General features: G+C 34.6%; 1 protein-coding gene across 1 annotated transcript in view; it reads right to left on the reverse strand.

The window, feature by feature from the left end:
• The window catches only part of Pla2g4a (phospholipase A2 group IVA), a 139,905-nt gene that overhangs the window by 82,396 nt on the left and 35,035 nt on the right, over positions 1 to 22,474 (reverse strand). The window contains exon 3 of the mRNA XM_013158101.3: positions 16,712 to 16,793. Coding sequence (XP_013013555.1) covers positions 16,712 to 16,793 — 82 coding nt within the window. The remainder of the gene's footprint in view (positions 1 to 16,711; positions 16,794 to 22,474) is intronic.

Consider the following 22,474-nt stretch of genomic DNA (forward strand, 5'->3'; position numbering starts at 1 on the left):
TCATGTATGTTAAAATTAAACAATACAAAACAGACTAAGATCAATCTGAACAAAGAATAATAGTATGGCTGGATTTCACAGCATGACGCTACAGAATCAGCACTGGATACCACAGTGTCTATTTTTCTTCAAAGTGGCTGTTCATTTCATCATGCATTATATAATCAATTCTCATAAACTGTTTAGGAGAAGCTCTATGCATGTGTGAGTCTCTACATGTATACCTATCCTTTCTGTATTAGAGGGAAAAACAAAACAAAACAAATTCTAGAAAAACATGAAACAAAAAAAGACAAATAAAGAACAATAGCAAAAGAGCCCAAAACACTGACAATATAGGCCTTCCAAAGAAAGTGGTGGGAGCATGACTAGGGCAGTTATTTTACATAATGGTTGTCAAGAGTTCCTCAGATCACCACACAATAATATGCACAATTGTTCCAATCCTATGAATGTTTAACTTATTGTTCCAAGAATTTACAGAATTTGTAGCGCAATCAACTTAGCTATCCTGTGTTTATATAATTTTACGTATTTTTTCTTTTCCTTTCCTTTTTCTTTTTTCTCACTTTCACTGAAATACTATGTTTCCCTTTAAGCAGAATCCTATCATTTCACTGTATTTATTGAGTATTTTGTATCTTATGTACTCTTACCATTTCTTACACTAGGGAGACGATATGGAATTTACACATGTGATTTTGATTTATTTCACTTATGAGTATGTGCTCCAGTTGCATCTATTTACTTATAAATATCTCAATGTGATCACTCTTTATAGCTGAGTAGTACTCCATTGTATAAAAATACCGTATCTTTTTTATCCATTCCTCAGTTGATGGGCATTTAGGTTGTTTCCAAGATCTGGCTATTACAAATTGTGCTGCTATAAACATGGGTGCACATATATCACTGTGGTACGATGTTATTAGTTCTTCTAGGAATATGCTCAGAAGTGCAATAGCAGGATCAAACAGGACTTCCAATCCCAGCTTTTTGAGGAACCAACAGAATGGCCTCCACAGTGGATGTTATCAGTCTGCACTCCTGCACTCAGAAGAGTTCCTTTTTCCATGCACTCTCTTCAGCATTTGTTATTAGTAGTTTTCTTTATTCTGCCATTTTTTCTGGAGTAAGATGGAATCTCAGTGTAGTTTTAATTTGCATTTCCCAAATGACCAATGAGGCTGAACATTTTTTCATGTATTTATTTTCCATTTGTATTTCTTCACCTGAGAACTGTGTTCACCTCAGATGGCCAGTTTTGGATTGGGTCTTTGAATATCAGGGATCTGATTTTTTAAAAATCTTTATAATGTTCTAGAAAGAAGTCCTTTGTCTCAGGCACAGTTCACTAAGATCTTCCCCAAATTTGTGGGTTTTCTTTTGACCATGCTGGAAATTTCTTTCGACATGCATTTGCTTTACTAGGACATGATCCCAGTTATCAATTCTGTGAAGTATTTCACATGCAGTTTGATTCTTGTTCATAAATTCTCTACTCACCCCTATGTCTTTAAGATTTTTACCTACTTTGTCTTCCAACAGATTTAGTATTTCTGTTTTAATATTTAGATCTTTGATCTATTTAGACTTTAGTTTAGTATATGCTGATAGGCATGGGTCTAGTTTTAGTTTTCAGCATATGAACAGCCAATTTTTCCAGCACCATTTATTAAAGAGACTATCTTCCAGTGAAATGTTTTGGCCCCTTCATCAAAGATAAGGTGGCTGAGTGTGTTTATAGTTCTGGTTGTTTCTTCTAATCTATTCCATTGATCTTCAGATCTATTTTTATTCCAATACTATGTTGATTTTATTACAGTAGCTTTGTAGTATAACTTCAAGTCAGATGCCTCTTGCCTTGCCTTTGTTGCTCAGAATTGCCTCTACTATTCTAGGTCTCTTCTGGTTCCAGATGAATTTTAGGAGTGATTTCTCTAGATCTGTAAGGTATGCTAGAGGTATTTTGATTGAGATTGCATTAAATTTGTATAACAAATTTGGGAGAATGGCAATTTTCACAATGTTTGCTCTTCCTATCCATGAACAAGGAATGTCTTTCCATTTCTGAGATTCTCTTCAATTTCTTTTTTCAGGGTATTATAATTTTCCCTGAATAGATCTTTTACTTCTTTTGTGAGATTGATTCCTAAGTATTTCACTTTTTTCGATGCTATTGTGAAGGGGTGGCTTTTCTTATTTCTTTCTCAGTGATATTATTGTTAGTGTATAGGAATGTTATTGATATTTGAGTGTTGACTTTGTATCCAGCTACATTACTGAACTTATTTATTATACCTACGAGTCTTTCAATGGAGTTTTGGGTATCTTCCATGTAGAGTATCATGTCATCTGCAAACAATGATAATTTAACTTCTTCTTTTCCTTACTATCCTTACCCCTTTTATTTCTCTCTCTTGTGTAATTGCTCTGACTAGTATTTCCAGCACTAAGTTGAACAGGAGTGGTGATCATGGACATCCTTGTCTTGTTTCTGATTTTAGGGTAAATAATTTCACTCTGGTGTCATTTAATATGATGCTGGCTGTTGGTTTGCCACAGTAGGCTTTTATCATATTGCGGTAAAGACCATTCATTCTAATTTTCTGTGAGGTTCTTATCACGAATGAGTGTTGGACCTTATCAAAAGTTTTTTATGCATCTACAGAAGTGATCATGTGGTTTTTATTTTTGGCTCTATTGATATTTTAGATTATATTTTTTGATGTTCCTATGTTGAACCTCCCTGCATGCCTGGGATGAATCCCACTTGATCATGGTGTATAATCTTGAGGATTTGCTGCATTCTATTTGCCAATATTTTACTGAGAATTTTTGCATCTATGTTCACTAGGGAGACTGGCCTGTAGTTCTCTTTTTTAGCTGGGTCTTTCTCAGATTTTGGTATTAGAGTAGTATTTCCTTCCAGGAATGAGTTAGGAAGAATTGCTTCCCTTTTAATTTCACTGAAGAGTTTGAGGAATATCAGCATTGAATCTTCTTTGAATTTCTTGTAGAATTCCATAGTGAATCTGTCTGGACCTGGGCTTTTCTTTGTTGGTAAGGATTTAATTATATTTTCAATTTCCTCAATTGAAATTGGGTTATTCAGCAGTTTTACATTTTCTTGACCCAACTTTGGTAATTCCTATGTTTCTAGGAATTTGTCCATTTCTTCTGTGTAATCAAGTCTATGAGAGTAGAGATTTTTGAAATAGGTATTGATGATCTTCTGTATTTCCACAGGATCTGTAGTGATTTCACCCTTTTCACTCCTTATTGCATGAATTCGAAGTTTTTTTCTTTTCTTTTTAAAATAAGGTTGGCTAGGGGCTCATCGATTTTATTTATTCTTTCAAAGAACCAACTCTTTGATTCACTGATTCTTTGTATTGTTTTCTTAGTCTATACTGCATTGATTTCTGCTCTGATCTTTATAATTCCCTCCCTTCTTTTGGCTTTGGGCTTGACTTGTTTGCTTTTTCTAGATGTTTGAGGTGTAGCATCAGGTTATTTTTGTTCATTCTGTTTTACTGATGTGGGAATTCACTGCAATAAATTTTCATCTGAGGACTACTTTCATTGCATCCCACAGGTTCCAGTAAAATGTATTTGTATTTTCCCTGGCTTGTAGATATTGTTTAATTTCTTCTTTAATATCCTCTGTGACCCACTCATTGCTCAATAGTGTATTATTCAATTTTCATGTGTTTGTGGGTTTTTTGCAGTTTCTTTTGTCATTAATTTCTAGTTTCATGGCGCTATGATCCAATAACATGCATGAGATAATTTCAAGTCTTTTGCATTTACTTAAGCATGTTCTGTGGGCTAGTATGTGGTCTGTTTTAGAGATTGTTCCATGTGCTGCTGAGAAGAATGTACATTCTGATGTTTTTGAATGGAACACTCTGTATATATTCATCAAGTCCATTTGTTCACAGGTGTGATTCAGTTCTGTTATTTCTTTGTTGATTTTCTGTCTATTTGATCTGTCCCATTGTGTCAATCACATGTTAAGGTCTCCTGTTATAATTGTGTCATTGCTTATTTGATTTTTCATTACTGTTAATATTTGTTTTATATAGCTGGGTGCTCCCAAATCTGGTTCATACATATTTAAGATTGTTATCTCTTCCTTTTGAAGCTTTCCCCTAACTAGTATGTAGTGACCTTCTTTATCTCTTTGGTTCATTCTTGGTTTGAAGTTCACATTGTCTGAAAACAGAATAGCTACCCTTGTTTTTGGTGGAGATCCTGCTTTTGCATGGAGTACTGTTTTCCATCCTTTGACTTTCAGTCTATGAGTTTCCTTCTGGGTTAGATGTTTTCTTGCATACACCATATGGTTGGATATTGTTTCTTGATCCATTCTACCAGTCTGTTTCTCTTAATTGGTAAATTGACGCCATTTACATTAATGGTTATAACTGATATATATTGGTTTATTGTTGACATGTTATCTACCTTTCTGTTGTTTCATCTTTTCTTTCCATTCTGTTTAACTGTCTGCTTTGCTTAGTGCTTTTTTCCTATGTCTATCTAAAATGCGTCTCAATATTCTTTGCAGGGCTGATTTGGTGGTCATGAAGTTCTTCAGCTGTTCTTTGTCATGGAAGTATCTTATTTCTCCATCCATTTTGAAGGACAGTTTTTCAGGGTACATCACTCTCAGTTGGAAGCCATTTTCCTTTAGGGTCTGGAATAATTCACTCCATGCTCTTCTTGATTTCATTATTTGTGTCGAGAAGTCTGCCGTGATTTTGATAGGCTTTGCTTTGTAGGGTGATCTGTCTCTTCTCTCTAGCAGTTTTTAATATTATATTCTTATGTTGGATTTCTTGGATGTTATTACTTGTCTGGGTGTAGTTTTATTTTGACTATGACTATTTGGAGTTCTATATGCTTCACCGATCTATATGTCAGTTTCCATTTTCATGTTTGGGAAATTTTCAGCTATCACTTCTGTAAATATCCTCTTGATATCATTCATATTGTCACCTTCCTTTTCGTTTATACCTATCAATCTTATGTTGCTGTCTTTGCATCACCTTGCAGCTGTTGAATTGTTATTTCCTGATTCCTTGTTACTTTAAAAAGATCTTTCCTTTCCTGTTCCCTAGCTGCAATCTTGTCTTAAAGGTCTAAAATTGTATCTTCACTTTTGTTGAAGCAGTTTTGTCAACTTTCGATGGAATTTTTGATTTTCTGTATATCTCTTTGAATCTGCTTCATGCATTCTGTTTGTTTCTTATATTGTTCATTCAGGGTTTCCACTTTTTTCATTGTTCTTCTAATTTTTAACTATGTCTTTTTTAGATGTGTTCAGCATTTCCTTTATTACATTTATCATTTCTTCTTTTACCTGAGAGGTTATTTCTGATCTAAGTTCTTTCATAGCTTCCTGGAATTATTTTTTTACTTTAGTTGTTATCATTTCAGGCACATCAGGTGTATGGCTTACATTTTCTTCCGTGTCCATGTCCCCTAGGTTTGTTTGGGTTGGCTGGAAGCTTTAGATTGCATTTTGCTCTTTCATTTTGTTATTTTCCTATATTTCTGTGTTTCCAGCTATGTCCCAAAGCTACCCCTATGTGCTGGGAATCACCTGGCCCACTTTGGGCTCCCAGGGCAGACTGCAGGCAATTGCTAGCTGCTTGGAGGTCACTGGGCATGGCGCAGTTAGGCTTGCGGGGACATCCTGTGTGTCCTCCTGTGATTTGGGACACTGGGCATGGTCTTACCAGGTGGGAGCAATGTTCCAAAGCTTCCTATTATGCTGGGGTTCAACTCGCACATGTTCTACTCCCAGAACTCTGGAATCTATTTCTGTTTATTCTATTTAATCAATGAAATGGATATGCATCCAAAAATCAAAATTGATGTTATTGAAATATAGGACCATATTATTTACTATATTCACAAAACCCAAAATACATGAACACACACATACAGACAAAAAATACTAATAACAGTTAAGAACTAATTAAATGTATTCATAAATCATTTACCAACTTTATAAACTTCATGACATTCTAGATGAATGAGAGATACTAGTGGCTTCCCTACACATTATATTTCATCATTATGTACAAAAATAGAAGATAGGTGATATGAGATAAATATGCATTATGGAATGCATTATTCATCTTCAAATTATCCTCCATGAAAAGACCATTGGGAAATAATTTCATTATATCTAAAGGCTTTTGAATCTTGGGTGGATACTCAAAAACATTCCAAAACTATGAATAAACTAAAAATCATTTTCAATCAAAACCTAAAGACTGGGGCTGGAGGTTTAGCTCAGCGGCATAAGCACCTGCCTTGAAAGCAGGCAGTCGTGAGTTCGATCCCTGGTACCGATAAAAATGAAAAAAACAAAAACAAAACAAAACAAAACAAAAACAAAAACAAAAAAAAAAAAAAAAACTAAAGACTGATACTAAGGAAAGGTCTAAAGTAAAAAAAGACATCCTTTAAGGTAGCAAGCAGCTCTAAGCCAACAATAAAGCTGCTTATAAAAAATAAGATTTGAAAAATCCATAATTAATCTAGAAAAAGATTAATCAATGCAAAGGTACTAAAAAGTTTTCTGTATGTTGTATTAGAAAAAATCTACTTAGCTATGTGTATAAATAATAGAGTCAATTATAACTGACAAAAATGAAATACAAAATTATTTTTCTCTATCAGGCCAATAAAGAAAACAATGTTCAAGAAGACGCTATTACTTGCACATTTTCAATTATTCTACTCTTTTTCCAATTTTCCCTATGATCTTAACATCATGCCAGACTCAAGAATCTTAAACACTAATTTTTTTTTAAAAAAATGCAAGGAAGCCACATTGGGATTCAAGTTGGCCACGTACATGATTCCACTCCCACAAGACACGAGCCTGGGCAATTGCCAGGGATGAACAAGACCAAAACCATGCTCCAGGGCGTTTAGAAGAAGCTTAAAAATAAAAGCACTGTTCCACTATTTCTTTCTCTCAAAATGAAAGTAAAGGATTTAAAAATCTGCTCAACACAGTAATTCAGAATAGAAATTTCTAACCTCCAAGGTGAAAAAAGAACACAAGTTTTCCAGTGCACAAACTATTCGAGAGAATAATATGTGTCATATGGTGAAATAATAAGAATATTGTTGTTTCATGTAACGTTTAAAAATATTTTTGTCTGGTTATGTGAATAATTTTAACAATAACAGACAATATTTACTGAGCACTTACTGTGTATCACAAATATACACATCAGCTCACTGAATTCTCACATCTCCAAGATGAGGAAAGGAAAATAGAGAAAGAATACACAACTTTTCTGAGGACACAAGGCAAGAGAGTAACACGGTTCTGGAGACCAGGCCCTTTCTCCAACATGCTCCATCACTGCCTTGATCTTCCCTGAAGTATTTTCCCCCAGGGAATTATTGATATTTGGTGTTCAGAGCCAACTATTTTCAATAGCTGGTTAGTCCTAGAATTGAGATTCAAGTTGCTGCTTTAGAAAGACAAAGCTGCAAAAAATAGGACAACTTTCCTAAAATTCTTATGGGTTTGAATTTCCTGCATCTTAATGAGTTACTTCTTGACCAGTGTGCCCAGCATCGTGATGACAGGATAGCTAGGAAGGCTGAGCTCTGTGCGCTGTCCATGTGAGAATAATTCTAGGGTCTCTAATGTGAGATGCAGACTCGAGAGAACTCTATTCTGTGAGGCACTATGTAGTCTATCAGAAGTGAAAGACCAGCAGCCATGAGAACAGCATTCAGCAGAAGCTTGGTTGCCAATCATGGTCAGCACCAAGGCTCACAGCCAGCCTTACTCCTTCCTAGTTTACAGGCTGCACTAAATGTCTAGATTCCATGCAGGTCCTTGGAGAGAGGCAGACTCTGACATCTCCTCCATCTAGCAAGCAGGGCTTCCAAACAAAATTGATATGGTTTAGGAGAATCATGTAGGGTGAGATTTCATGGGCCTGAGTGTGAAAAAGGAGAATATCCACACCACTATCCTGGGATGTGTTATCTTTAATGGCTGCAAAGATAAAACAAAACAAGACAGCGTGGTAAACAGAAAGCATTATACCTTTGCACATATTTCATATACAACTACTTTATATATAAACAAATAGCCAAGGCCATTATGTGAAGGGACTTTGACAGTTATTTCAAATAATCTTACAGATGATCAATACAAATTCCTAGAGTCACAAGGCCCATATTAGGACTGTTACTAATTCATCTTACTCCCTGAATGTAGAGGTGAAACCACCTGTGTTCTTTCTTTCAGATCTGTGGCTGTGAATCTATGGCATGCATGCTATTTGTTTTTCTTTTAAGAAAATAGATATTGATGTTTTTTCTAAACTAAAACTTTAGTACTGAGGTTTAATTTTCATGTGGACACTCTATAATACATCATGGCTTGGGGGCTACATTTTGGACACTCATCTCTAAAAGGTTTGCTATTAGCATTCTAGACCACGAATAAATACCAACTCAAGGTTCTTCATGGGTTCCCACATGAAGGCATGTGACCGAAAGCATTATAGTAGGATCTCATTCTGTTTGAATCAATTTGGTTTAGTATATATATTTTCTGACATTACATGAAAACAAATACTTTTTCAGTAGCAACAAGGACTTCAAAAGCAGTAAAGAATTATCTAAACTTCATGCAGTCATCACACTTGCACCACAGATATGCCACACCTCAATGGAAGGACTTTGAGGAGGAAAAACAAAAGAAAATTTCACAATGCTATAGTGGTTTAAAGTCGTCTAGGAAAAGTTGCTTATTTCATTTATTTTTCTAATTTTTTATTAATTTATGTTTGCAATACCTAATGATTATGCTCCTTGTAGGGAGCTGATCCGTCATACATAACACATCTCAATTCTTTTTCAATTCCCTTCTCTTCCCTTCACTGACTCTTTCCTCCAGCATCTCTTGGTACCCTTCCCATATGCAAAACAAAAAAACTATTTCTGTATTTCCTATTACCTATCTTTTATTTTGTTCTTTATATTTTGAGTGTTCCATACAAGAGAAACTATTCAATGTGCAGGCTTGAATATCTGATTTAATTTCACTTAAGATTATGGACAACTGAAATGAACACAGACATCTCAAAAGAAGTACAAACGCCTAACAATGTCTTGTATCTGGAGTCTCTCTAAAGCCTCATGCACTCATAGGTGAGGCTTTTGGGCAGTGGCTGGATGTAGGGTGCATGAAGGCAGATTAAGGATATGATGTTAGGATTAAGGATGCGTGGATTAGTCCATTAACTGGTTTATCATAGTTCTGAGTGACTCCATCCAAAAGGTGGGCAAAATGGATGGAATATGAAAGACCTGGAAAAGTTATTGCTTGCTGCTTTGCATCCTTCCATCTTCCCTGTTATCCCATGAATTGTTTCTCCTCTGCAATGTCCCTCTGGTATGGCAACCAGTCTTAGAACCAGAAGATTATGGATTGAAACCTTTACAAACTACGAGCTAAATAAAGTCCTCTTTTAACTTTAGGTGTCAGATGTTTTGTCTCAGCAACAAGAAAAGTAACTAAGATAATGTCCAACATCGTTGGCCATTAGATAAAAGAGAGTTTAAAGAGCACTGAGACCTCATCTTACTGCAGAAAAAATAGCTATCATCAAGAAATCAAATAAAAACAAATGCTGGCAAAGCTATCGGTAAAAAAGAACCCTTCTAAATTGTTGGTAGAAATGTAAACTAGTACAACCATTATGAAAATCAGTACAGCGATTCCTCAAAAACTAAACTTAGAAATTCCATTTAACCTAGCTATTTCCCTTGTAGATAGCCTCTCCATTGTGTTAAAGACATCAAATTATAGTGATACATGAACACCCATGTTAAAGCAACACAATTAATAATAAGGAAGAAGTCTATTTGTCTATCAACACTTAACTAAATAAAGACAATGTGGTATTTACACACACTGGAGTACTGCTTAGTTATAAGGATAAACCTGAATCATTTATAGGAAAATGGATGTACCTAAAAATAGCTTTATTGACTGGGTTTTTGGAAATGTTTAAAATGTCACACAATCACAAATTAAGACAAGAAAGCATTAAACTCAATGAAAATATTTGTGGAAAATATATTTGTGAATGTGTATGTTTATTAGAATCTACCACACGTTTAGCTATTTGACTTAAAGTAAGCACTATGATCACTGGAATAATAAAAATAAGTATTCTTTTTTCATTGCCTGCAATCTGCTTTGTCTTGTTTCTGCTTCAGAATTTAAAGACATAACTGTGGTTTGGTTTTAAAGTACTGGTGTTTATTTCTATCATCCCTGTCAGTGACAATATAGTTAGTTATATAATTAAGCGTGTTTTACAGGAATTTAACAAATAAATGGTCAGGTAATCATGATATTTTATTAAAAAACAAGAAAGAAAGAGAGAGAAAGAAAGAAAAGGAAAGGAAAGAAGGAAGGAAGAAAGAAAGAGAAAGAGAGAAAGAAAGAAAGAGAGAGAAAGGGAGGAAGAAAGAAAGAAAGAAAGAAAGAAAGAAAGAAAGAAAGAGAAAGGGAGGAAGAAAGGAAGTCAGAAAGAGAAAGAAAGTGAAAAGCAAAGTCTTTGCTCCATTATGGAATACTTTTAGACTTCGTGCTACACAAGCGCTCCATAGCTCTCAAGATAAAACAGAAGAGCTGCCAAGACCTCCATTTTCTTTTTTTATCGGTACCAGGGATCAAACTCACGACTGCCTGCTTACAAGGCAGGTGCTTATGCCGCTGAGCTAAATCCCCAGCCCCAAGACTTCCATTTTCATTCACTGGATGAGCAATATCTACATCTTATGTACAACAAAAACGCAGAATCTACTTATATCTCTTGAGTCAGAACCCACATTTTGAACAGGATCCCCTGGTGACTCACATAGATATCAAATTTAAGAAAACCTGTTTTAGAGGAATAAGTCTACCTCAGAGCTATAAGTGGCACAGCCACTTCAAAATTAAGAACTTGATCCAACTCTTGCTATGAATTCATCTGAAACAGAATACTATTTACACATAGACACAGTCATTACAAAAAATAAAAGCCCAAAGTTCTCAAGAAAATCTTAAAAGAACACTGTGAGAAAGCAAGCAATATGCTCTTTAAAAATTATCTTAAATAAGGTGAGTTCATATTTCTCCCTGTTGTCTCTTCAATAAATATGAAAAGTGAGATCCATCTGCAATATAATAATTATCCTTGGGAGCACCAATGTTTACCATGCTAATTCTGAAAAGAGATGAGTTCAGAGTATATTTTAAGAGATCAGACCAAAAAAAACAATCTTCAGTACATATCTGTAGCTAGCACATTAAAAATATATATTTATATGGTGTTTAAACATTTTAAAACGTGATTATCTTAACAACTGATCTTAAAGAATGAAGTGTGTTTCGCTAACTAGTGAGGGCCTATTCCTGTGCGACTTCCTACAATATTTCCACCTAACTTAGCTGTCTATAACATTTGCATCTGTTAGAAGGAACAGAAATTCAATAGAGTAGCTACCACATTTGTGTAAGCTATTTCATTTGATTATAAAATGAGGGTTGCGGTCAGTTCCATTTCATACAGGTTCAGGGAAAACTGACCAACAGAAAGTCTTTCCATGTAGTACTTCCACAAGCATATGTCCTCTGTTAGGAGAGAAAAGAGATCATACAGAATACAGAGTTTAACATCCATCCACCCAACATTAGCCCCTAGCCCATGTCACCACACTGCTTATATGGTGTCACTTCTACAATTTCCTATACAACTTTAGAAGAGTTTTATTAAGATCTCTATATAGTACAAACTGCTTATTTTTGAAACCAGAACATGACAGAGATTTTAATTCCGCCACAAATTTTAACTTCAAACAGCTTCTTTATGAATCTTGAGCACAAGAGTGTAAAATAAGGTTGGCACTGCCTTCTGCAGGCAGGCAGTTTTTTAAGTATCAGTATTCAATGTACGGAGATGAGCAACCATGTCTAGGAAGGGGTCAGTGACTGTCTTGCTCTTGCCTGACCCACAGCTAGCAAGTGAAAACAGGGAAACGAGTGAGAGGTTATGATTAAAATGCTTCCTTTGCCCCCTCCACTGACAGTTTATGGAGTGCTACTGGATTTGCTGTGATAGTTTAACAGTGTAGAAGGGTGTTTCTAGGCATAACTAGTTACAATAGAACAATTTATGAAGGAATAAAATAAAATTGATATAATTTTAATATTATCTAAACAAAGAAAACTCATATAGGTTTTGTTTTGTCTTTTTGAGACAGGGTCTCACTACGCAGTTCAGGCTGGCCTTGAGCTCACTTTGTAGCTCAGGCTGGTTTCAAACTTACAACCATCCGCCTGCCTCAGCCTCTGGAGTGCTGGAATTACAGGTGTACACAACCACGCCGGGCCTCTCATACAGGTTTATAATAGGAAACAGCTTTTGCTTTGTGTGGCTTTCTTAAAGAAAGTCCACACATAACACAAGCTAAACGAAGAGCCACAATAGTTAATCTTCCATTCTTCTTTATCGACAAAAAGAACTTGATGGAAATTTTCCATTTAAAATAAATGTAGACACTATAGAAACAGAATAGAGTGTAAGATTCTGTTACCCTGGTCTTTCAGGTCTTAGAATTTTTAAAATAGTTTTTAAAGCTCTATTGTCTGTCTGCAAGGAATCATTATATACAAATATGTTAAATAGAGCTTTTTTTACTTTAAAGGGAGAAAAGCAAAACAAAATGAAAAATACAAGAAAAACAAGAAGCAAAGGAGACAAACAAATAATGACAACAAATACCCAAAACGTAACAACATAGGCTTTCATAATCAGGTGGTGTGGTAGGAACTTAACAAACGTTATTTTGCACAGTTATCTTCAAAAGAGTTACTTAGATCACCAGATATACACATGCAAAATTAATTTAATCCTATGAATGTTAGCTGTTTTGTTCTCAGAACTAATAAAATTAGTAGTATAATCATCTTAGCTATCTGAATTATATATACACAAATTTATATATCTTTTTTTTCCTTTCCTTCTTTTCTCCTTTTTCCCTATCAGAATTATTTTTGCCCTTTGAGTAGTTTCTTGCCCTTTCCCAATATTTATTGAATATTTTGGATCTTACTTACTCTTTCAGTTTTTTACACCAGGGTGACAATATGCAACTTGAGACCATAGTCTTAAGTGAAATAAATCAAACTCATATGTGTAAATAACCGTATTGTCTCCCTGGTGTTAAATACAGCTTACATAACAAGTTTGTATAGTTCAAACTCATTAAGCAGTGTCATCAAAATCCTTCTCAGAAGAGTATGCTTGTATCTTTCCCCACCATAGCCTCTGAAAATTTCTCAAAAATAAAACGTTTTGAAGTATAAATTGTGGCTTCATTCTGTCAGACTAAGCATTGGGAAATTCATTGCTCAAAAACTCCTTGTAGACCCTTCTCCCTATCTGACATCTGGCAAATTCCTTATGTTGATATGAGAGGTTAGCACAACACCCCATCCCTCAGAAAACAAACACAACACACTGGACTACAAATGCTGAACAAGCATTTGAACGGAATGCTTTAACAGTGTCCTCTCTCCTGTGTCCAATCATCAGTATCTTGTGACTATTTCTTCCAAAAATCTTTTTCTTTCAAATGAAACGGCCTGTAATTCAAGAGTTTTGTTTGTGTCACATACACTGCAGGGATGCAAAGTGACACAATGACACTACTCTGTCCCTAGGTACATTAGAGTAAATGACCCCTGGCCAAGTGCAGGGAGGCTATAGAAGTTGCTAAGGAATTTGATCCACAGTATTTGAAAGACTCACAGAGTATGGTATTTGAGCTGCTTTCAGACTCATTTTATACAGTGACACCCATCTCTATGTAATAGAATTCTGCACTGGAAACAGAAGCCTTTTGCTGCTGCTTTGTCTAAGAAATAATAACTATATTTTTAAAAGTCAAATTAGCCGTATCTTTTGCATGCCTGGCAAGATACTGACATGGTATCTTGCAATATAAAGAATGGCCTGGCTTTTTTATGTGACAGGTTGTAAGATCCATAGGTTTTCTTAAGGTCACAGAGGATACCAGTCACTGAATATGCCTTCTAATATGTCTTCTTTTCCACAGGACACATTTTTTTTTCCAGTAATCTCATTTAAAACAATGAAAATGCAAAGAATTGGAAAAAAAGCAAAATAAGAACATAGCTTAAGAAAAACATTGGCCAAAAAAAAAAAAAAAAAAAATTGTATGGGCTAAAGACTAAACCTTGAAATGGAAGGGTTTGACTCAGGATTGTTGGGAAGAGCTTGCCCTTGCTTGCCTCCCCTCCCATGAGAAGCACTGCGCTCCCAAAGCCTGTCTTAGAGTGAGCAAAGCCTGCTCCTTCCTCACTTCCAACATTTCCCGGGTCATCATCTCTACCTTCACTGATGGCTCGGTACAGACCTCACATTCTTTCTTTTGGCATTTAACTTTTCCCTCTCTGTTCCTTTTTCCCTTGCGTTTCAATAAGCCAGAGTCTTTTATTGTTTCATTGTTTCAATGAGCTCAAGTGCTTTTTAATTCTTTGAAAAATGAACTGTTTTCTACATTATCCTCCAAAATACTTAATATATTTAATATGCTACAATCAGAATATTCTTAAATGAAAATCCAGTCGTGTGACTTGACACTGTAATGCCATCAGATCTTTCCCTTACATATTTAGTAAAATCTTAGTGCTGTTCCTTGTCTTGCGAGTGTCATTTCTCCTCCCGCGCAGGGCTGTGCTGTTTAGCAACATTGGGCAGGGCGTAGATTCTGAGAAGAACTTTGCTCTCCTGCTGCCTTTAAATATGCTGTTTTCTATCCCCGAAAGTTCTTGCTGTCACCACAACATACATATTCTTTCAGATATTGGCTTAAAAAGACATGTGTTATATACATGTACAGCTCGCTACAATATATGTAAATATTATGTATGGCAAATATGTACTAATAAAAAATTCACAATAACAGCACATCGGTTTAAATGTCATATCAAGGGCCAGGGATATAGCTCAGCTGCGTATTGCCTGTCTGGCAAACACCAGGTCCTGAGTTCAATTCCTCACACCAAATAAATAAATAAATAAAAATTTTTTAAAAATGTCACATTGGCATGTTTGATATTGTGTCGTGTATTTGGTTTTAGGCAATAGTTTCTGGTCTATAATTCCCTCTCTTAGGCAAACCATAGAAACTGGAACTTCTCCTCAAGGCAGGTCACAGAAACTCTAATCTTTGTTCATCTTTTTCCCTAGCAGCACGCCATAAAGAAGTGCTCTGATCCACCCATAGATCTTAAACCCTCTCTCATTCCAGAAAAGCTCTTCCCATAAACTAGAGGGAAGAATGCCACATAGAGAGGCTAAGAATTCTAAAGCAGTCAGTACTAGCTGGTTTTCCTCACCTAGCCTATTAGCACTAGATGTGTAATGAGGCCTGCATACTTATCTAGAGGACAAGGTTCAGGGAATGTCCACTCACTAACACTAAGATGATCCTGAAGGTGGATAGTTGAAAAAAGCGTGACTGTCCTGTACCCTTTCTCCCTATCTGACCTCTGGCAAATTCCTTATGTTGATATGAGAGGTTAGCACAACACCCCATCCCTGAGAAAACAAACACAACACACTGTGTTGTGTACAACTTTTCATCTGTACCTTTCAAAACAAACTGGAAAGAGTGTTTCCCTGAGTTCTACGAGCTGCTTGAGCAAATTAACTGCACCCAAGGAAGAGTTTCTGGGAATCCAGACTAATAGCACACTGATAGGAAGTACAGGTAAAACAATCTCAGGCTTGCAACTGGTATCTAAAGTATGTTTGAGATTGTGGAATGGTGGCAGGAACTGAGTCCTCTCCTGTGCAATTTCACACGTGGGAGTGGAGAAAAATCACTACACATGCAGTATTAGAAAGTCCTCTGTATTGACTGTTGTCTGAGAGCAAAGGAAACCAAACCAAACAGCAAATCCTCAGGGAAGAGGTCCCTGCTTCTCACAGTACTAAACTGCAACCCTAGTCTTTCTGCAAAACTTGTTCCAAGGCAAATTATCCTTTGCATATTTGACAATAATCTAGAGCCACCATCATATATTTTTTCTTTATAATTCTATCTCCATGAACCAGAACCATTTAAATTGTAAGATTAACATAGAAATTTGTTTTTAAAAGCAAAAAGGATACTGCTAAGTTCATCCAACTAACTCATTTTCAGACTATAGTACGCATCGTTCCAGACTATCCTACATCAGTTTCTATAGCTATCTCATACATCATAAACACACTCAGAGGCTTAAGAAATAAACTATTTTTAATCCTGTAAGCACAATATCTCACAGAGGCAACTTGTCTGAAGTCTTGACTCAGCACTCTTTCCAAACAGAGTTAGAACTCTGAATTGCAAAAGCTCTACAGTCACACACTAGTCATTTTGTCTGGCTGCAAATGCCTTCAGCTTCTGTAAAACCACAGTAAAATGCTACTCTGGCAGGTATCACCATCAAAGGACTATTCAAAATGTTATCACTCAAAGACAATCATAATCAAAGAAGGGAAAGTCTTTGGCTCATCAAGGAAGTCAAGCAACTGAAAGCTGAACCATAAATAAACATTTTCAAAAATAAAACAAATAAGATACTTACGCATGTCACCAAAGGTTCCCTTTGTCACTTTGGTGGCGTGTAATACCACAACTGTGAATTTATGGGAATACTGGTGCTCCACCTAAAATTAAAAAGCAATAAACTGAAATAAGTTTTCCATACAGAACCTCAGTATTTCTTTAAAACTAATTAAAAACATTCTACTTGAAAATAAGTAACACGCATACCAGAAACATTCTTTGAAGCTAAAGTAGTTCCTTTTGTGATTCTTCTTTCCCACCACAGTAACTGAGAAATTTAGATCATGTTTTCAAATGTCACCACAACGTTACTAAGAGCACTGGTTTATTGAAGGTTTACCAAGTACTCCCGGAGGAAAATGTAAATTCCAGACACAGGCAGCCTAAGAGTTAGAACAGCTTTGTACTAGCAGACCAGGAAGTCCTGGTTTATAAAGGTGAACTGTGAACAGAATGTCTGAATCATCTGAGTCAGCTTTTTTATCATTCAACACTATCCACAAATCTTCACGTGAATGACATTTCTAGGGCAGTTTTCAAAATAGTTTTAATCCAACAAAAAAACTTCTAAACTACTTCATTAACTTCAATGAAATTTTTGTTGTAAAGCATATATCACAGCGTTAAAAATTCCTGTTAGCCTAATAGATTGCATTTACATCATAAATAGTAACAGGTAAAAGACTTCATTAAATACTTCACCTAGACGGAAATCAGTTATCAAATGACCTCACTCACTAAAACCAAGTGGAAAAGCAGAAACTTAGTCAACAATAACTAAAAAGGTGGCTAAATCTTTAAAAATCAGTCATTTTTATTTCAGCAGGAAAATCTACCTCACTAAATTTTCATAAGCATACACAAGTGGCTTAAAAAAGCCTGCCATTAATTAAAAAGAAGCTAGGTAACAGCAACAACGTGAAGTAATTAATAACAGTCTGAAAGAAAGAGGCAAGGAAATATTATAAAATTAATAGATTCACAATGACCAGTAGCAATAGGATAAAGGCAAAAATTATACAGTACTTAGCCTCTGAAGAAATCATTCTTTCTAAATTAATATTTCCATAACAGACTGAAGACAATATAAAGAGGTGACATCACTTATATTGAACATATCTTGTTTAAAAGAGTATGCTAAAAATACTCGACAATCTTTATTCAACCTTATTTTCAAAAGAATAAATATATAATTACATTTACAATAGCAACAAAAAGAAAAATATCAAGCATACGTTCCTCAAAAGAAATGTAAGACTCATATTCTAAAAACATAAAATATATTTGAACCCAACTAAAAATCAACTAATCAAGGAACGATACACCAAGTACATTAATTGGAATAGTATTATTAAATTAGTAATACTTCTCAAACTTATTTACAGTTTCAACATAAATTGTTTGATAGTTCCCACTGGTTTTTTTTTCATAAATTGACAGTCATTGATATTCTCACTCAATGTTAAGTGTGTTAATGTTCTTATTTGTAAAGTCAAACATTCACAAAGTGTAAGAAATTAATTTCCAACAATCAAAATTCACTGTTCTTGCCCATGATGAGCTATGTGAACTGTGTGTGATGTATGTGTAGTGTGTGTGTACACACAAAGTAGAAGGGGTAGGTTTGTGTTTTAAATAAACATTCACACTATTACATGTCACACACTTCACTCAGATATTTTTTAAATAATATATTTTGAAAATATATTATAAAAATAATATATTTTCATATATAACTTATGAAAAGTAAAGTGCTTTCATTTAATTAATTTTGTATTTTCCATGAAATAGAAATAAAGTTTATTTGAAATATTTTTTATAATAAAACAATTATTTATGTAGGATAAAAAATGAGGAATAATTTCAACATCAAACAGTTCTAAATAGCCAAGATTCATTTTACGTTAATGAAATATTTAAACATGCATATACTATGAATGCTTAAAAATGTGTATTACAAGTAAAAACAAGACTTGTACTCCTATCCCTAAGAGTGGTTTCTTAAGTGATATGCTAGTTCTGAATTTTTGCTATTTAAAATCAAAATTTATAAAGATTTCTCCGCTATGATACATAGTTTGTGTGCAAGCCTCTTAAAGGTTTTTTGTTAAATATGCCTGGTTAAAATTATGCCACATGTAAATAATGAGCCAGACTGCAGAAGGAATACAACTGATTTTGATATTTATATTACCATCAATTTTGGGCCACAGAGAAAATGCATAACAGAATAAGGCTTCAGATTATAGCTAGTATAATCAAGCAAAACTAAGAACTACCTCCAGTTCCTCCTCAGAAATCATGCAAGTAAAAAGAGAGCAAAATAAAACATGTAAAAGCTGAGAGAGAGAAAGCATAGAGTTCTGTTCTATAAAATTAACTTCAAAAGTAAAAAGAAATTAACTTTCTCAGAAAAAAAGTTGAGAAATTTTGTTATCATAAAATCTGCCTTGCAGCAAATGTTAAAAGAACTTCTTGAGGAGAAAAAGATTAGAGATAAAAACTCAGATCTATATAAAGGCGGGAAAAGCTTTGCACAAGAAATAATTGAAGATAAAAATCAAAGTTTTTTCACCATTTTTAAATTTAAAGGTAGAAAAAATATTTATAAATAATAGGCTAAGGGAGAAAAGAAAATAGAATATTTTCAATAAATTAGTGTAAATGATGGAAGACATAGAAAGAATAAAGATACTCTTAGAAGTGTCTCTCTCATGGAAGACGGAGGTTGTCAAAATGGACAAAAAACAAGATCTAACTATATACTTTTACAAGAAACCCACTTTAAATTTAATCCACTTTAACCCATTTTTAAGTCACAAAAGTTAAAAGGAGAAAGGTATATCAAGCTAGCTAGTATTAATCAAAGAAAGCCAGAGTTACTATATTATTTTCAAACAGAGTGGACATTACAGCTAAGAAAATTATCAGCCATAAAAACAGTATAATTATGATAAAAGGGTAAATTCTTCAAGAGCCATACTAAACTAGGCATGGTGGCTCATGCCTATAATTCCACCAGCTAGAAGACTCAGGCAAGAGGACTGCCACAGTGTGAGCCCAGACTGGACTCCGCAGTGATTTAAAGCTCAGCCTGAACAACATAGTGTGACCCTATCTCTAAAAAACAAAATAAAATCAAAGCCATAATAATGCTTTATATGTATGTGCCAAACAATGTGATACCAATTTACAAGGCAAAAACTAGAGTTGCAAGGAAAAATAGAAAAATGCATCATTATGATGAAAGATGTCAACACATTTGTATCAGACATGAACACATACAGCAGCCATGAGAATAATTACATGCCACACTACCATCAGTCAATTGGATACAACAGACTTCTGTAGTGTTTCATCTAGTAACAAGCAGACTACACATCGTTTACAAATTTGCCTGGAATATTCACCAAGATAGACCCAAAAAACTTAACAAATTTTTAACAAACAAACTTTATACCATGTTTATTTTCAGACTATAATAGTATTAATAAAAATATAAATCATAACAGAAAAGGAACTAGAAAATTCAAAGATAATGTTTTAAACACATACTTTTAAATAGCACTTGAGTTAAAGAAATCACAAGAAAAATTGTCAAAAACTTGGACCTAAATGAAAATACAATGAATGAAAAATTACAGTACAGTAAAAGTGCTTAATGCTAAATGTATGGTTTTCAACTCTCATATTTAAGAAAAGATTCAAAATTAATGAACTAAGCTCCTCTCCCAGGAAACTAGAAAAAGAAGAAGATGCTAAATCTAAAATAAGCAGGGAAAAAAACCCTAAAGCAAAAATCAACAAAAGTGAAAATCAGAAATGAATATAAAACTCAGTGCAGCAGAAGTCCATCCTTTGAAATGATCAGTAAAATCTATAACCTTTTATCCAGGCTACATTGAGAAATACACAGAAAGAGAAAGGAGATTCAATTTACTAATCTCAGAAATAAAATAAGGAAAAACATTAAGAACCCATGTACACATCCATGCACAATAAAAGGATAATGAAGTGAATATCATAAGTAATCCTATGCTCACACATTCAAGATAAAACAATCTGTCAAGACACAAAATGACATCAACAATTGACTAGACTCACATTTAATAAGTTAAACTGATAACTAATAATCTTTTCTGTTATGGTTTTTATTTATATGTCCTCCCAAAGCCTCATTTATTAACTCACAGCTGTGAGTTTTGGGAGGTGGCTGTATGATGCTGGGATTAGACCTTGCAATGCCGAGATTAAGGGTGTGTGACTACCTAATTAGTCCACTGATTAGTTTGGCATAGCTCTGGGTGTGGGTAATGGGAAGGCCCTCCCTGGGGATGGATGACACTATCAAAGGGCCAGTGGCCAGGAAGGGATAAAAGGGAGAGAAAGGCGCCTGCTGCCTGCTGGTTCTGCTTCAGTATTTCACTGATTTGCCACCTTCTGCTGGCCACACTATGACCTATTTCTTCTCTCTGCCTTGGAGCCAGCCAATTATGGACTAAAACATCCACAAATTGTGAGCTGAAAAAAACCTTTCCTCCTTTAACTTTTGTGAGTGTTGGGGACCAGGGATATAGCTCAGTGCCATCAGCAACTGCCTACTAACTGTAAGGCCCTGAGTTCAATTCCCAGTACCAAAACATAAGCAAATAATTAACTTTTGAGTGTTGGGTATTTTGTCTCAGCAACAAAACAACTAAGACATTCTCAAATTGAAATCATGATATTTCATATTTGTTTCACTGATAAATTATAACAAATATTTAAGAAGAAATTAAATCAATTTTTTCAGACTCATGGAAATAGAAGCAAGCGTGCTTCTCGATTCACTATAGGAGATCAGCATTACCCTAATTCCAAAACCAAGAAAAAAAGTTGGAGACTATTATTGCTTGTGAGCATAGATCCCAAACTAATCAACCCAATATTACACATTGAGTCCAAAAATTTACAAAAACAATCATATACCACAATGCATCATATCAAGGAACTAAACAAAATCAAATGATCTTACTGATAAATACACAAAAGCTTTTGAGGGAAATTCAGTATCAATTCATGACAAAAGAACTTTCCACAAACTAGAAATAGAATAAAATTTTCTCAACTTGACAAAGAACATCTTAAGATGTTTTTAAGATTTCTACCTACCTTGTCTTCTAGTAGATTTATTGTTTCTATTTGAAAATTTAGACCTTGACCCATTTTGACTTTAGTGCACAGTGATAGACATAGGTCTAGTTTGAGGCTTCAGCATGTGGAGGGCCAATTTTTCCAGCACCATTTATCAAAGAGGTTATCTTTCTTCCAGTGAACATGTTTAGCCCCTTTGTCTAAGATAAGGTGGCTGAATGTCTTTGTAGTTGTCTCTGCATTTTCTAATCTCTTCCACTGATCCCCAGGTCTGTGTTTGTTTGTTTGTTTGTTTTTGGCCAGTACTATGTTGATTTCATTATAGTGGTTTTGTAGTATAATTTCAAGCCAGGGATCTCTAAAGTTTTATAGATAACAAAACTCTATTACTTAAGCAATTCGTGTGATAAGTATTTATGATGAGGTTGTAGGTTATAAGATTAATATAATAAAGTCAATCACTTTCTACATACTTGCAATGAACAAGTACAATTTAAAAGTTAAAACGTGACACCATTCATACTAGTACTCCCTAAACTTCAAAAATTATCAATCTAACAATGTGTAACATCTACATAAGAAAATCTACAGAACATGAATAAAAAAGATGCAAAATTATCAAAACTTCATAGTATTAAAATATAACTGG

Source organism: Cavia porcellus, unplaced genomic scaffold, assembly GCF_034190915.1.
Source record: "Cavia porcellus strain 051 isolate PalLab524CR breed Dunkin Hartley unplaced genomic scaffold, mCavPor4.1 scaffold_29, whole genome shotgun sequence".
Taxonomy (NCBI): domain Eukaryota; kingdom Metazoa; phylum Chordata; class Mammalia; order Rodentia; family Caviidae; genus Cavia; species Cavia porcellus.